At 37.7% G+C, this 14,735-nt stretch overlaps 1 protein-coding gene across 5 annotated transcripts in view; it reads left to right on the top strand.

The window, feature by feature from the left end:
- The first annotated feature begins 1,271 nt into the window (after nt 1-1,271).
- The window catches only part of fndc1 (fibronectin type III domain containing 1), a 64,403-nt gene continuing 50,939 nt past the window's right edge, over nt 1,272-14,735 (top strand). For 3 of the 5 annotated variants that reach the window (XM_041804547.1, XM_041804551.1, XM_041804548.1), the window contains exon 1: nt 1,272-1,358. In XM_041804547.1, coding sequence (XP_041660481.1) covers nt 1,286-1,358 — 73 coding nt within the window. In that variant the 5' untranslated portion in view covers nt 1,272-1,285. The remainder of the gene's footprint in view (nt 1,359-14,735) is intronic. The other 2 variants (XM_041804550.1, XM_041804549.1) reach the window with 2 other exon arrangements.

A 14,735-nucleotide genomic window follows, 5' to 3' on the forward strand; every position in this document is an offset into this window, starting at 1 on the left:
ATTGCCAGTAGACTATATCAATAGGTCCATAAGTTTAATCATTAAATACTAGGCTAGGTTAAATTAATTGTTGAACATTTTCATCTGTTATTGTCAGTATTGAAGGCTACATGGTCTATTAGCCTACTAGCTTTAATTCATAACAACGCTGGCGTTTTATGGTAATCCATAGATGAGTTTATCCCATTTAAAGTGTTATTTTTAAACATCTAGCACATCCCAAATCACAAACTTATGTAGCTATAGCCTGTTGTATTGCAGTGCACCTGAACACATTACAGATCCCAAATAAATTCCCAAATCACACACTGCCATTTTTCACTTATAGGAAGTGACAATGTTTAAACCGCCTCTGTTTTCTTTCTCTACTTCTTTTTTGACAGCAAGTTGTAAACATGCATCAAGCGAATATCAAACAAATTTGACAGCTATTTCCAGTCTGGTTTTGAAATCATGTAACTTGTATTTTATTTTAATGTCATTTGGTTAAAGAAAATGATCTCATTTTGCCTGAAATGCCTTTTTTATTGAAATCAGCTGACACTGCTAATAACACATTAGTTAGTTAGTTAGCAAGCTAGTGGATGCTAATGCTAGCTACTGCACTAGCATGCTAACAGTACAATATCTGCTACACCACCAATACAGTGTTTTAAAGTGTCCATCCTCCCGCATTCAACTCTTGGATGGTTTTTGGTGCTTCAGTAGTTTACTCTTACTGTGAATGCACTTTGTGAACTTGTGCATTTAGCGGTTTGCGACATGCTCAGACTCCCAAAACTCCACTCTATAAAGACAAACACAAAAATTGTCTTTAGAAATAAAAAAGTAATGATGGAAAAAAGTCACTTACAGCAGCAATGACTATTATGAAATTTAGTCAACAAACAAACAAGCTAAATAAGCTAAGCTAACTTGGCAAATTTAGGCTAGAAGCTAATCCACAAATTGCACGATGGGTAACGAGGTATGAGATTCTCCAACACACCTGGCACCTCAGCGTCTGGTTGAAGAGTTCCAGTAACTGCTAGTCAAGTTCACCGTTTTAATAATGATTCATTTCTCTGTGTCGGACAGGTTTGGGTGATGTGGTAGCTTACTTCCTTTTCTTATGGCTACAAAGCTTTGTGCTGCCACAGAGAGGCTACGAGTCCACCTCTGGTATCAGCAGTCAGGAGGGGAGGGGAGGGTGAGAGGAGGGTTATGGGAGGGCTGGTGCGTCCCTGCCCTCTGTCTGCATCCAGCTGCTGCGTCGCTCCTCAGCAGTAAAGGCACTACACTCACTATGGCTTTAGCCGCAAGCAGGACGCTCTTGGCGCTTTTCATCACGTTTTGCACACCAGGATGCGGATATGCAGGTAGAAGATTTGTTTACCTCTTCCTGAGCAGGTGCACGTTTTGCCGCCTATCTCTTACTTTTCATCTTGTAGTCTAATGAGTTCAGTTAGATTTGCTGCACAGTGAAACTTGAGCACATTAAAAGTGCAAGGACTTTGACAGTCTGCACAATCTGATTTTTATAGGGACAACACGTGGCTGTGTTTATGCGCGTGCACTCTCGTGCCTGTGCGAGTAAGCCTCAACTTTTCCAAATCAGTAGTTGTTCCAGGTTGCATTTTTCATAAAAACGGAACAGGCGAATTGTGGCTTTTAAGCATGCATTATAATAAATAATTTAGTTTGTCTGGTTGATTTATCATTTGCAGCTGTGGGGGAGTTTAAGTGAGGAGAAAATAAAGACTTTTCATAGTTTCTTTTTCACCCTTTGATAATTTATGGGGGGAAAATCTGATGCTGTGGCCTCAAAGTCGCAGTCATGGAACAAGCCCTTACATCATGGAGCACAGGCTGTGATCTGCTATTAGAAGAAGATGACAAATTTTCAGACTTCACCAGGAGATACCAAAGAAAACAGTATGATGCTTTGTTCTGGAGTGGTATGATTCCATTTTTGATACTTATCTGGCTAATGGTGGTGATAAATGACCCGCTTCTTAAACTCAGGTCCCTGGGCAAATAGAAGTGTCATTAAAGTTTTCTTTCTGCAGACTTTGAAAGTCATATCAGTCATCAGCTATTAGACAGGGATAGATGAAATACTGCTTTAATGCTCCAGAGTTTTTACATGGTTATGAAACAGACTGAGATTTATTTTCATGACTTCTTATTAGCTACCATTGACACTGACCTTTGACTTAAGACCTCAAAAATGTTAACAATTCATCCTTGAGTAATAGCAGATGTTTTTGCAAAGTTTGAAGACAATGCCTCAGAATTTTCTTAAGATACTGCATTCTCAAGCAAGGGATGAACATTAAACTTCTGAACCTGACCTTTGATCTATGGCAGTGTTGCTCAACCATGCCCAAGTGAAGAGCCAGATTGTTGAGAAAATACCTGTGGAAGAGCAACAATCCTAACCTTTGGGGGGTCCAATAAAGTACTAAAAACTATAATCAGAGCATGCAGTGAGCAAGTTTTGTTCATTTTTCAAAAAATGTATTATCCACAGTTCATTTTTTCTGCTTTTTGGTTAAAATACCAGCTAATCTATATGCAATAATAACTAATTTCTGTGAATGGATGGGTTTAATATGGCTAATGATAATATTAGAAAATCAGAAAATTCTGAGATGATATACTTCAGATGGGTGAAACTCCCCAAAAATAAGTAAAAATAATATCTTTCAATAACTGATATCATTACTTAATACCAGTATTAGATAACTGAAAATTTGACATCCCCCTTGAATTGATATAAAATAACTTAATACATTTTTGTGTGTCAGGCAGAGTTGTCAATACCAATATGATAAGCAATAAAGTCACATTTTGGAAAAAAGAACTACTGAATTAAAAATCTTAAAAATCTACCTCAGCCTATACAAATCTCCACTTCAAATTACTGTAATAAAACAAAAGTAAAAAGTCATGTCTGAAACATGTTTGGACCCTTTTCTCAGGAAACAGTCATATGTATCTTATATATTCCTCCTTGCAGATATCTGATAGAAATATACAGACATTAAGGTTGAAAATTAAATTTGACATTTTTTTTCATTTTAAAGCCTACTGCGTAAGTGTGGGAAAATGATTGATGTGACTTACAATGGAGCGTTTCGTAGGTCTAAATTTTCCTTTTGTAAGGTTTTGTGGGAGAATTATTTTTCCAAGTAAGACTTAAAAAAGCCAGGGATGGAAAGTAACTAACTAAATTTACTCAAGTTACAGTAACTGAGTAGCTTTTTTGTGTACTTGTATTTTTATGAGTACTTTTAAATATCACTTCTTTTACTAAAATTGTGAAACTATATATTTGGGGACAAGTATTCTACTTTATTACATTTCAAAAAGCATGCAAAATACTGAGTACAAAAATTAATTCTTAAAGCCCAACAAAGAGGTCCAAGCTTTTTGCCATCAACAAGAAAATGGCAAGTCGTTTGGGTTTCACAACACTGATGGTCAGTATCACAGGGAGAGAGTGATCCCACTATTCATCCCAAATCAGTTGTTTTATTTTACTCTTGGTTAAGTCACACCTGTAATAAACGACCTGATTAAGATCCATATTACCTCTTAGTTACTGCGCGTTAAGTGAATGTCATATTTCACCATGAAAGTCTTGGTATCAAAGATAAGCTACTCAGTACTCTGTACTTTGAGTAAACTTATACTTTTACTTGAGTAAATTTATAGGCCAGTACTTCTGCTTCAGCAAAATTAAACTAAAGCAACTGTACTTTTACTTGAGTACAATAGTCTGGTTCTTCTTCCACCTCTAAAAAGAGCCACAAGTCATCACATAAGAGCCACTTGTGGCTCAAGAGCCATGCGTTGAGTATAATGTATCTCTAAAATCAAATCAGTTCATCACTGAGTAAGAGTGGACATTTATGCAGTCTGAAGAAAATCCCTAAATGTATTTTAAGATATGTTCATGAAAGTAGCATGGAAAGAAAGGGATGAACTTAGGGTGTACTCACACTAGGCCATCCGTACCGTGCCGTATTCTAACTGTGCTGAAGCCCATTTGACCCCCTCCCCTGTCCCCCCTTTGGCCCGCACTCACACTGCTCAAAGCATCCAGGCCTGGGCATGGATGCGTCACGTGCCGACGTCATCACATGAAGCGTCCACTGTTGATGAATTTGTACGTGTTGATGACTCGGTATACATAAGTGTTGTTTTTTAGGCTGTAAAATAGCAACAGATTAAAGGCCAGAAAGCCCTGATCTTTGACCTGTTACCTACAAAATCTCAACATTTGATCCCTGTTTTATAGTAAATGGTCTTGCACAGTAGAAAAGAAGAAAATCCATCAAAGCATTCTTGAGATATCTCATCCTCAAGAGTGGCTTTGATGGACTATGAATAAAAAACTAAAAACATAATTCCTCCAGCCTTAGCTATTGTCAGCACAGAGGCATCATAAACGAAAGGTCTGTTTTGGCATCATAACGCTAATCAGTCAATCTGGCCACCATCCCATAGTACCAGTTTCAGGTATTAGTGACAACAACTTTAATGAAGTAGTCAGTCTCATCGCTGATGTTTTATATTCATATTTGCCTTGGCAGATCATATAAAGCATCTTTTTTCATGTAAATTGATGTCATGACCACCTAAGAACTCCTCGCAATAGCCTCAAGGACCGTTGTAAAATCAGTTTCAAGGAAAATAAAGCCCACAATAGGGAAGTAAAAATAGTCCAAATGTTTAAAGTGCCATAAAGCCTGAGGCTTCTTGGAGGGCAGTATAACCAAACCCCTTCTCCCCAGATTACTCAGCCCACTTATATTGTCACTTGATCTCCAAGTGTCTGCCTCCTTCTCAACTGTTAGCACTTAGAGCATGAGGTCATTGCTTTCTCCTCATGTAGCCAGCTGCTTTTTGTTGTGATCTTTTCCTCTGGGTCGCTCTCTTTTCATCCTTTAGGAAGTATTTTTAGAGAAGTGTTGTCATTTTTCCTGCTTCACATTCACTCACCTACTTTACATCAACACCTGGGAGATGCTTATTACAACCTCAGCCCACTGCTGACGCTCCGCTGAGCAGTTTGGAGTTAAATGCTTTCCTCTCGGGCATCCTGACAGAAGTTGTTAAGAGAGAGGAGAGTGTTACTCATTAACTTTCTCCACTCACATGTCAGCAGCTTGTCAAATCTAAAATTCGTCAGAGCAGGGGATGGAAATGGGCCTATGGGAATACTTGGATGTGTAGGTGGGAGCAGTGCAAATAGAGAGAACCAAAACACAGTATATTTGGATAATAAATAATGTCAGCCTCTTCCATGCAGCCTCCTGGAGAGTGTAGAGAGTAATTTATGCAGAGAATGAAGGGAAACTAGCCTTGCGGGCTAGTGGAATTTAATTTCTCTACGTTACATACAGGAATTCTGCAGGAGGACCCCATTACAGACCTCCAACAAAACATCCAGAATCAGGAATTTCATATTGGAGAAATATGGCAGCTGCAGAGACACAAAGGTATCATAAAGTAGACAATTCTAATATTTTCCTTCTTGTTTGATGACCAGACACTGCTTGACCCAGCAGCCCTGCACACCTGCAACCTGGCTGCATGTCAGACCTGACTGCGATGGCATGTCTCATGTCATGATGTCATATCTAGGCGCCGTTCCAGTTGTTTGAATGAGATCAACCTGGGCTGTGAACACCTGTCAGAGCACAGTAGATGTCAGCATACTAAGAGCAGACTGCAGGAAGATAAAGCATAAATCAACCATTAAGGGTGTCAGTCTTCATTAGCTGAGGGGTAGTTGAGTTATTCAGAAAGTCTGAAAACTTATGCCCACCCACAGTGAAAATATGATTTTTAAACAATAATGGCTTCTGCCTGTAAAGGCCAAATGACGTAGCTTTAAAGCTCAGCTAAACAATTACCACAATAAATACACTCTTAGTCATTTAACCAAGATAAAGTCTTAACTTATCAGTATAATGACTGCATCTTGTCTGACTGTCTGATGATTGGTGTTCCAGTGTGACAAGCTGAAGTCAGAGGTCATGGCCATAGTCTGGATTTTCAGCTTTACGACAGAGGTCATAACTGCAGAGAAGGTCAGAGGAGACACTAACAGAGGGGATGCTAAGAATTTTGAAGCCCCTGGGCAGTGTTGGTGTAAAAATTACACCAACACTCCTTCCCCTTCTCTTTGTAGAAGCAGCTGAGGTCTGTTATTTAAAGCTTAAATTTGCATATTTCTACTACACTAACACTAGAATTTTGAGCTTATTGTAGAAAGGACAGTGGGTAGTATTGAAAGATGGGGAATGCCATACAGGCCCCTGTAAGGAAAACAGCCTTTGTACATGGGATGCACAGAAATAACCACCAGTGTACGTACCAGAGCACTAACTTTACTGTGTCCACGTATAAAAAAAAAATGCCCCAAATAAAAGCAGCTACATACTGTCTAACATACACATGTTGGCAACATTTCTGTCTTAATTGTTTTTTTCAATACTGAAAATTTGTGAAAATCAGATTTTCAAGTCTAAGTGGTGATAAAATAAGGGGGACCATATTTTCAATCCTCCAGATATGGACACTTAAATTTTAACATAAATCCACATCTATGAGCTCATATGTGATTTTTTTTGTCAGAGAACTTTTTGGCACCATAGAAACATTCTTAAGGCCTATCAGTGTTGGTAGAATTTATTGTCAGTACTAATACTGTTATTCTAATTATCATTAATAATAATAATAGTAAATACTATCTGTATTATTTTTGTTGAATAACAAAAACAAAGCAGGCCTAAAATTACACCGTGGCCATTATAACTTAAACTAAAACATAAAAACAAAAAAGTGTTGTCTTCACTTTAAGAAATCAGGTAAAATCTTTCTCTACTATGTATAAGTATTTAACTTGAGGTTCTTTGCAAAGTTGCCCTCTTGAGCAGCCTGTTAAAGTTAGATGTCACTGGCGATTGCTTCACTTAAGAGTGTTGTAACAGTGCTATGTCCAGCTTGAACCCATTGTTTGTGTGTGCTTGTTAGTATGACTTTAATGCTGGAATATGCTGAAAATATATACACTTGAAGTGTGCACAAACTGCAGCCAAGTCATTACCTGAAGAAAGTTTCTCCTCTCCTGGAGCTCTAAACTGACTTCAGCTAGTATACCTGACATTATGTAGCACGTCCAGTTAGTACTCTTAAGATTAATTGACACATGAACGGACAAATCAGAAGTGAGATTTGTTTTTCTCTTGGTCAAACAGCAGCTATCCTGGCAACAACAATGATCAACATATGTACATGTAAATACAAAGAAAGTGTTGCAGGCATGGTGCATGTGACAATGTTTTGGTATTTCTATTGGTTAGAATCGGGACAGGGGTTGTTCAATAAGCAGGACAGGTTGACGTTTTATAGATTTTAGTTGGGACAGAGGACACTACGGAAGAGTATTGGGGCCACTGAAAAAAAAAAAATTTGAGACGAAAATTTTTTTTTCACTTGTGAGAAAAAAGTCAGAATTCTGAGATTAAAGTCAAAATTCTGAGTTTAAAGTCAGAATTCTGAGATTAAAGTGAGAATTCTGAGATTAAAGTCAGAATTCTGAGATTAAAGTCAGAATTCTGAGAAAAAAAAGTCAATGCTGACTTTATTCTTCAAATGAAAAAAAGTCTCAAATTTTTTTTTCAGAATTCTGAGATTAAACTCAGAATTCTGACTTTAAACTCAGAATTCTGACTTTAATCTCAGAATTCTGACTTTTTTCTCAGAATTCTGACTTTAATCTCAGAATTCTGACTTTAATCTCAGAATTCTGACTTTTTTCTCACAAGTGAAAAAAAAAAAATTCGTCTCAAATTTTTTTTTTCAGTGGCCCTAATACTCTTCCGTAGGGGGACACAAAACCTGAAAATGAGACTGTCCTGGGAAAATACATAAAAAGGTATGTTTTCAAAAATGCAACTGTTAACTTAAAGCAGCAATGGTTCTCAACTGGTGGTTTGAGACCCGAAAGTGGTTTGCACAGCTTTTTTTCAGTGTTGTTAATAGGGCTGAACTATTTGGGAAAATAATGATGATTAGAATCAAACTTATTTCTGAAGTACCTCATCTTCAATATTTTTCAACAAAGACAAGCAAAGCATTGTATATTTCAACCAACACATATTAGATGGATTAAACTAGGGCACCATTTTGAAAAAAAAAATATTATTTTGACTTATATTGCGATTTTACATGGATTGTTGTATTGAAGGGAATTATTTATATGTCATTTTGATTAATAAAAACACAAGAAAAGTAATGTGAACTATCCGGAAAATTACATCTCTGTTAAAAGTAAATAGTTTAAAACCAGTAATTTGGCATTACACGTTTCTGGGTAAAGAATTATTTCACTTGTGATATGAAAATTGTAGAAGGACACATAACAGTTTAATGTAAATTTCAATGGATTTCCCAGCCCTAGTCGCAAGTTTGTACCAAGACAAAAATTTGTGGCAAAGAGTTTATACAGAAGCCCCAAGCGCACATATTCCCATATAATTTCTTTTTCTCTGTTTCACTGAAAATGAATGAATTTTGGTCGCTTTTTCTAAGTCTTGACCAACTTATCTCCTTTTCTGGGCATAACAAAGCTGTTTTTTACTAGATAATGTGTTAATTTCTCAGATAGATAGCTAGATAACAACCTGATCTACAGGTTTTTGCAGGAAACAGACTATGAAAAATGTATGATTGCATGTCCTCTTTGCTCCGTCATTTTCTTCCATTTAAGGTCCAAACTGCAAAATTCTCCATCAAATACATTTAAAAAGTTTCTTGAAATTTGAGCAGTGCTCTCTTATTGAGGAGGGCTGGTGGGTCCTGGGGAGAAAATACCTTTTTTTTCTACCAACATAGTAATAATGGTGATGAAAAATCATTTGTGGAACATTAAACTTTAACAGTATTTCAGTATCTCTTAGCAGAATCATTTTCAATTGGAAAAAGATGTCAGTAGTTTTTTTTAGAGAGTTACTTTAGTGCAGTTTTTTCACTGAAAACTGTTAAGAGTTAGGTCTGTGAATTGTTCCCATTATCATTGTTGTCATAAACAAGGCCCTGCTGTTGGGTATTTTCATTGCTGTAAGCATAACAAATCAATTTCATTTCAATATTATTTCATTTAGATGTCAACAGAATAACTCAAGGACAGATATTCGGTTAAATAAGACAGAAACTATTTTCATGACTGACCAGTATTAAGATAAAATAGTTAATTTAGGATTTGATTCTTTGGGTAACCCTGACCTGCTTATCCAATAACAGGATGCTTTTTTAAAAGACCCCTCTTTTTCTGATCACTGGTATGGATTTGGCTGTCAAAATAAAGTGAACATAAATATTGACCTTATTTTAGAGATTTTCTGAAAGAGCTGACATCAACAGGACATTTGTCTCAGTGATAGATATAGTGTGGAGTCGTCTGCGAAGATATAAAGCAAGCATCATGCATATAGGTTATGTGATGAAGACGGTTTAGCTTTAAAATGAGAAGGGGCAAAGAACTGAGCCTTGGAGTACCCCAACAGTTATATCTTTTGAGAGAAAGTCTGAAACAAATCAAATTTAAGCCAACTCAGTGTTAGGCCTGACTCCGACACCTCTGACACTTTTCTAGACGATTAAAGCATCTGGGAGGATTTTTCATCAACTTTTGCAACCCCTCTGGACAAAGATGTACCTCTTATCTTTTTGCTGCTCTTATCCTGCACGTGTGCAAATTTTGTTTTTATTAACAGCACTCTGCTTTATTTTACCATTGACCTGCATCAATAATCAAGCTCCTTGCAAAGAATAACTTTGGATATTTCTGTTGGGTGCTGTTAATACCCCACAGCAGTGGAGTCAGGCATAAATAAAAAGAGAAGGGATGAAAACATTTGGAAATAGTAAATCTTTATGCTGATTTTATTGCTTGCTTTTGTTGCCGAGAAGAGTCATGAGTCTGAATTTCAGTCTGTTTCATAACCAGCTGAAAGCTCCCCAAAGTAGCTTTAATATCTCTATTCCCATGAAATCTGTGTATTCTTTTTTTTTTTTTTTTTTTGCAAAGAAAGGGAAGGTCCTAGCTGCACAGACATTTTAAAGGTTTTATTCATGTCTGCTGAATGCCTACCATGCTGCAGTGATTTAAAAATTATACATCTGTGGAAACTTTTACGTCATTTGCCTCCCGCTCCTACATTTAATGAAAAGAGAACATGCTTCATTTGTTGTTCACCAGCCTGTGTTGTTTTTAAGACGCAGATTTCCTAAACACCTGCAGATGGATGTGACTTGAACTTTTGTTATAAGAAGACGCAGAATAGGCAGGCTTCAGTCCTCTCTTCCTCTCTTATCCTTTCCCAACATTCCTCTTTTTACACATGCACACATTCTGTTCTTGTAATTGATGCCAGTTTGTCAGAGATGAGCAGTCCTCTCCTATAAGCTGTAGAAAGTTTTGGTTGAAGTCTGAGTGGTGTCTGACATTTGGTTACTGAAGAGGGATTTTAAAGCCAAACTCTGACAGCTGGTTGTCATGGACATGGAAATATTTGTTCTTAAGTGCAGTTTTGAAGCCAAAGGATGTCAGGGGCCATATTATGTCTGTATGCTATTATAACATTACTTTTAGTTAACCCACAAACAATTAAGCTTCCAAGCAAACAGCTACAATGTGCCCAACTACACATTTTAAACTACTTTATCATTGTCTCAACTTTAAACATTTTTAAACTTTATTTGTTAGCATATTTTGAAACATGTCTTTTCTTTTCCCAATTATTCAAGATTTAAAACTAAAGAGAAACTGCCTTTTTATAGCACTGTCTCAAAATCATGTGCAAATCATTTTCATGAATGCTTGCTGCAATAAAGTAATTACAAGTATTGGCTTTTTATTAGCTTGCCTCTGTTTTAGTGGGAGCAGTGAGTGTGTGTTTTTAATGTGCACGCAGTTGATGCTGGGTTTGGGCCAAGAAAGGGCTTTCACAGACACTGTCAAGTACCGGTTCTTAAGGCTATCCTTTAGGGGGGGATAAAAGGGGAAGCTTTCTGTGTCCCAGACAAATGGGGGTCCTATGGAGGTCAGGAAAGTCATGGTCAATAGTATAGTTAAGCAGTGATATCCATATTTTATTTTTAACCTAAATATTACCAAAGCAACACTTTTCAAAAACGTATTTATGCCATAAAATAAGGTTTCTTCAAGATGGAAAGTGCTCAATAGTGGCAAAAATGGGCAGATAATGTAGTGAAATGGAACTTTAAAGGCAGAAAAAAGGGTTAAAATAAGCAAAAATGTGTTCAAAGTGGCCAACACTGGGGAAAGGGTGATGAAAAAGGGTCGAAATGTGCCAAAAATGGGATTAAAAAAGTGGCAAAATGAGTTTTAAGGCAAAAAATCTGGAAAAAGTGCACAAAAGTGATGAAAAAATGGCAAATAGAAGTACCTAAAATGGATGGAAAAGTGTTTTTAAAGTGGCACAATAAAATGATTCCAGCATCAGAACCTGATGAGTTCTTGCACTTTTGAGCTCTAAGAGGAAATAACAGTTAGCCAGGATGCTAACATGAATGCTACTGATCCAAAACACATGCATTGATGCTATCAAGAGATCAGAGCAGGGGAGGGCCCATTCTATGGGCTTGTCAGGGGTCCAGCCAACTCTGTGGGCAGGCCTGCCTGTTCTTCACATCAGAGGTCATGCCTGAGATGTGGCGCTGAGTGGTGTGGTCACACAATAGGATCACATTCAGCTTTGCAGCAGAAGCCCTTTCTGTCATTACCAAACACACATCTTTCATAGCAGGGAGGAGTAATATTTTCCTCTTTGCGACTTGTCTTAATATGATGCTGAAGTTCACACGCCTCATGCTGTCACAAGCAAGCACATCTTTGTAAATCACGTGCTATGGCTGTGGAGTGTCAGGAGTCATTCATGAAAATACAAACTCTAGCTGGGTTGTACTCACTCCAGGAGTAACTTCCTCTGTAGTCACTGAAACTGTCCGTTTTTACATTAATGAAGGTAGCTAAGCAGATCAGATGTTTTTCTGGTATGTTTTCTCACAAAGAGCCTCCCCTGAAGTCCTCTGATGCCCCCAGGGGAGGTGCGCCTGACACTCTGAAAACTACTGTAGTAAATATTGAACAGAGCCTGTGTGACATCAGCCTTTGGAGGCTTTTGAAATCTATCTTGGGTGGCCACCATGCTGAAAACACTGTCTTAACTTTGAGTCAACGTAATAACGAAGAGGAGGAGCTGAGGTAGGTCTTAGTGTATTTCTATTAACCATGCCATTCTTTGTATCCTTCTTATGGAGAACTTAGGAAAAATGTTCCCTCATAAGACGTGTATTCATAAAGACATGAATTAGGCTGAGCAAAGTATTTTTGCACCAGGCTGTAAACATGTTTAGTCCTGCTTGACATTTTAAATGGGGTGTGTATGTGAGTTGTAGTGCTTATGCAGCCAGCCTCCAGTGGACATTTAAGGATCTGTAGATTTCCACACTGTCATACTGGCTTCATTTTTCAACCTCAGAGGTTGTAACTTAGAGAGTTGTGCAGAGATTAAAAGCAAGCTTCTTAGAGGTGAGGAGCAGGTCGGCATCTGTGATATTTGTAGCCAGGTGAGAAGGCACCTCTTGTTAAAGTGGAGCACATTACAGGTGCATTAGTGCAAAAAACACATGCACAAACACGTTTTTTTTATGTCTGTTCTATTTTCTAAATGCCTGTTGAATTCAAAAAGAGAAGTATTTGATAAAAAGAGGCACTGAGGACCTAACTTTCATTCTTCTCATAGTTAACAGTTTCCACTGTCTAATTCTATTATATTCTGTCCTCCTGTCTTTCCATTTACAAAGAAAGCATAGATAATGTTTTGTAATTGCTCATGTTTCGAACGGCAACGCCCTTAAACAAAGTCCCTCTCTGAAAGATTATGATGTTACGATCACTCAGTTGCATCCCAAACTGTTTATTCTTGGATTGCAGTCATGCATGTTCTTTGCTCTTAGAGGGAGTCTTGATTTAATCAGAAATATCTGGTTTGCCGTTGGATCATAAATTTCCAGAGGGGGCCAAATCCCAGTATGATGTCTGGACAAAGGAACAGATCCCTTCCTACGTAATACATGGGCTCAGTGAAAACAGCATGGGAGTGATTGAAGTTTGTCCAGACTTGTGTCATAGGAGTCTGCCTCAAGCAGCTGATCAAACCGGCTCCACTGCGGCCCTCTATTAATGAGGAAATAATGAGGAGAGATTGTGTTTTGTTATTTTTCTGTTTTTGGGGAAACACTCTCACACTCTATTCACTTATGAAGCATAATGTGGTTGTGAATGTTATCTAGAGTCTGCAGAAACGGCAGAACTATCATTCAGCACATACTAAAATGCTGAGTTAAGCAGACACAACATTGCAGAACTCCCAAGAGCCCCGGCCATCTGTAAAGTGCAGCATACAAGGCCAGAGATACAATTATTCCTACATGTGAAAAGTGAGAGTTTAGATCCAGCTGCTTGCACACCTGCCCTGCAGACAACAAGAATTCAAAGTAATGAAGTGATTTTGTGACGACGCTAAACCGAAAGCGCTGCCGTAAACCTTTAGAGATCACAGACATTCATAAGGACCAGCTGTTTATGACATGGACAGGCAATACTGACAATTATATGTGACAGCACTGGACGTCCAGCAAGCTAATAAAACCTGCTCTACTTTTGTTAAACATAGCATATTCTTTCTGTTGAGGCAAAGCTTGAAAATGCACTGTATTGTTATTGAAATGTAAAGCTGCTTTAAGCCATTTTGTTATGTAATCAATGTTTAAGACTCCGGTTAGAAACTTTGAGTTTAAGCACCTCTTTTCTCTTTGCCGATTTTTCCCAGTTTATATGAAATTAGGGTATTTTAGCAGAAAAATTCATCCTGCTTTCTTTTAATGGTGAAAAATGATAAATCATTAACACCTAGTGTAAAAAAGTGAGTGTTTTGGTTGCATGCAGATAATCATTATATGCACTCTAAAGTTAAAGTTCAGTCTAATCCCTCATCTCAGTTTACATGCACAACAGGAGAATTGCCTTACTGTCTGGAGAGCATGTCTCAACGCTACCCTATGTAGAAATATGCCCCATTTAAGCTATTAACGGCCCATCCTCATGTTAACCATGCTAACAAGTTAGCGAGCAGCTAACCGGTTGTATTTCGAACAGTGAGGACAATGAAAAAAAAAATTATAATCTTGTGCATTTCTTATTTCTTCTGTGCTTTACTTTTGGTGCTAGTGAAATGAACACTGAATCTCCAATGTAGGAAGGACCTTGCCAAAAGGGCCAACGTTGGACACTGATCATGCCCTGACTAAAATTTGAACCCCAATCTCCTATAATGAACCGCTGAGCTATCCAGCTGCAGATAGCAAAGGCCAGTGCAGAATGCCTTTGTCAGTCTGGTCCAATTGTGGCTCCTGCACTGTATTTAAGTGTAGATGGACACAATGTAGTCACTGACTATGAGAAATTTGATTTAGTACTATTTTATGGACTAGCATGTTTATAGGCATCTTAAAAGTTCAGTTTCAGTCATACTAGCATGATATATTGATTTTTGCATCTGTGGATCTGCTTGTCTACAAGTGTTTAAAATCATCCCTACCTCTGTTATCGTTACTAAAACAGTTAGATTAAATCTAAGGTTGTTATCACA

This window comes from Cheilinus undulatus, linkage group 14, assembly GCF_018320785.1.
Source record: "Cheilinus undulatus linkage group 14, ASM1832078v1, whole genome shotgun sequence".
In the NCBI taxonomy this organism is placed as follows: domain Eukaryota; kingdom Metazoa; phylum Chordata; class Actinopteri; order Labriformes; family Labridae; genus Cheilinus; species Cheilinus undulatus.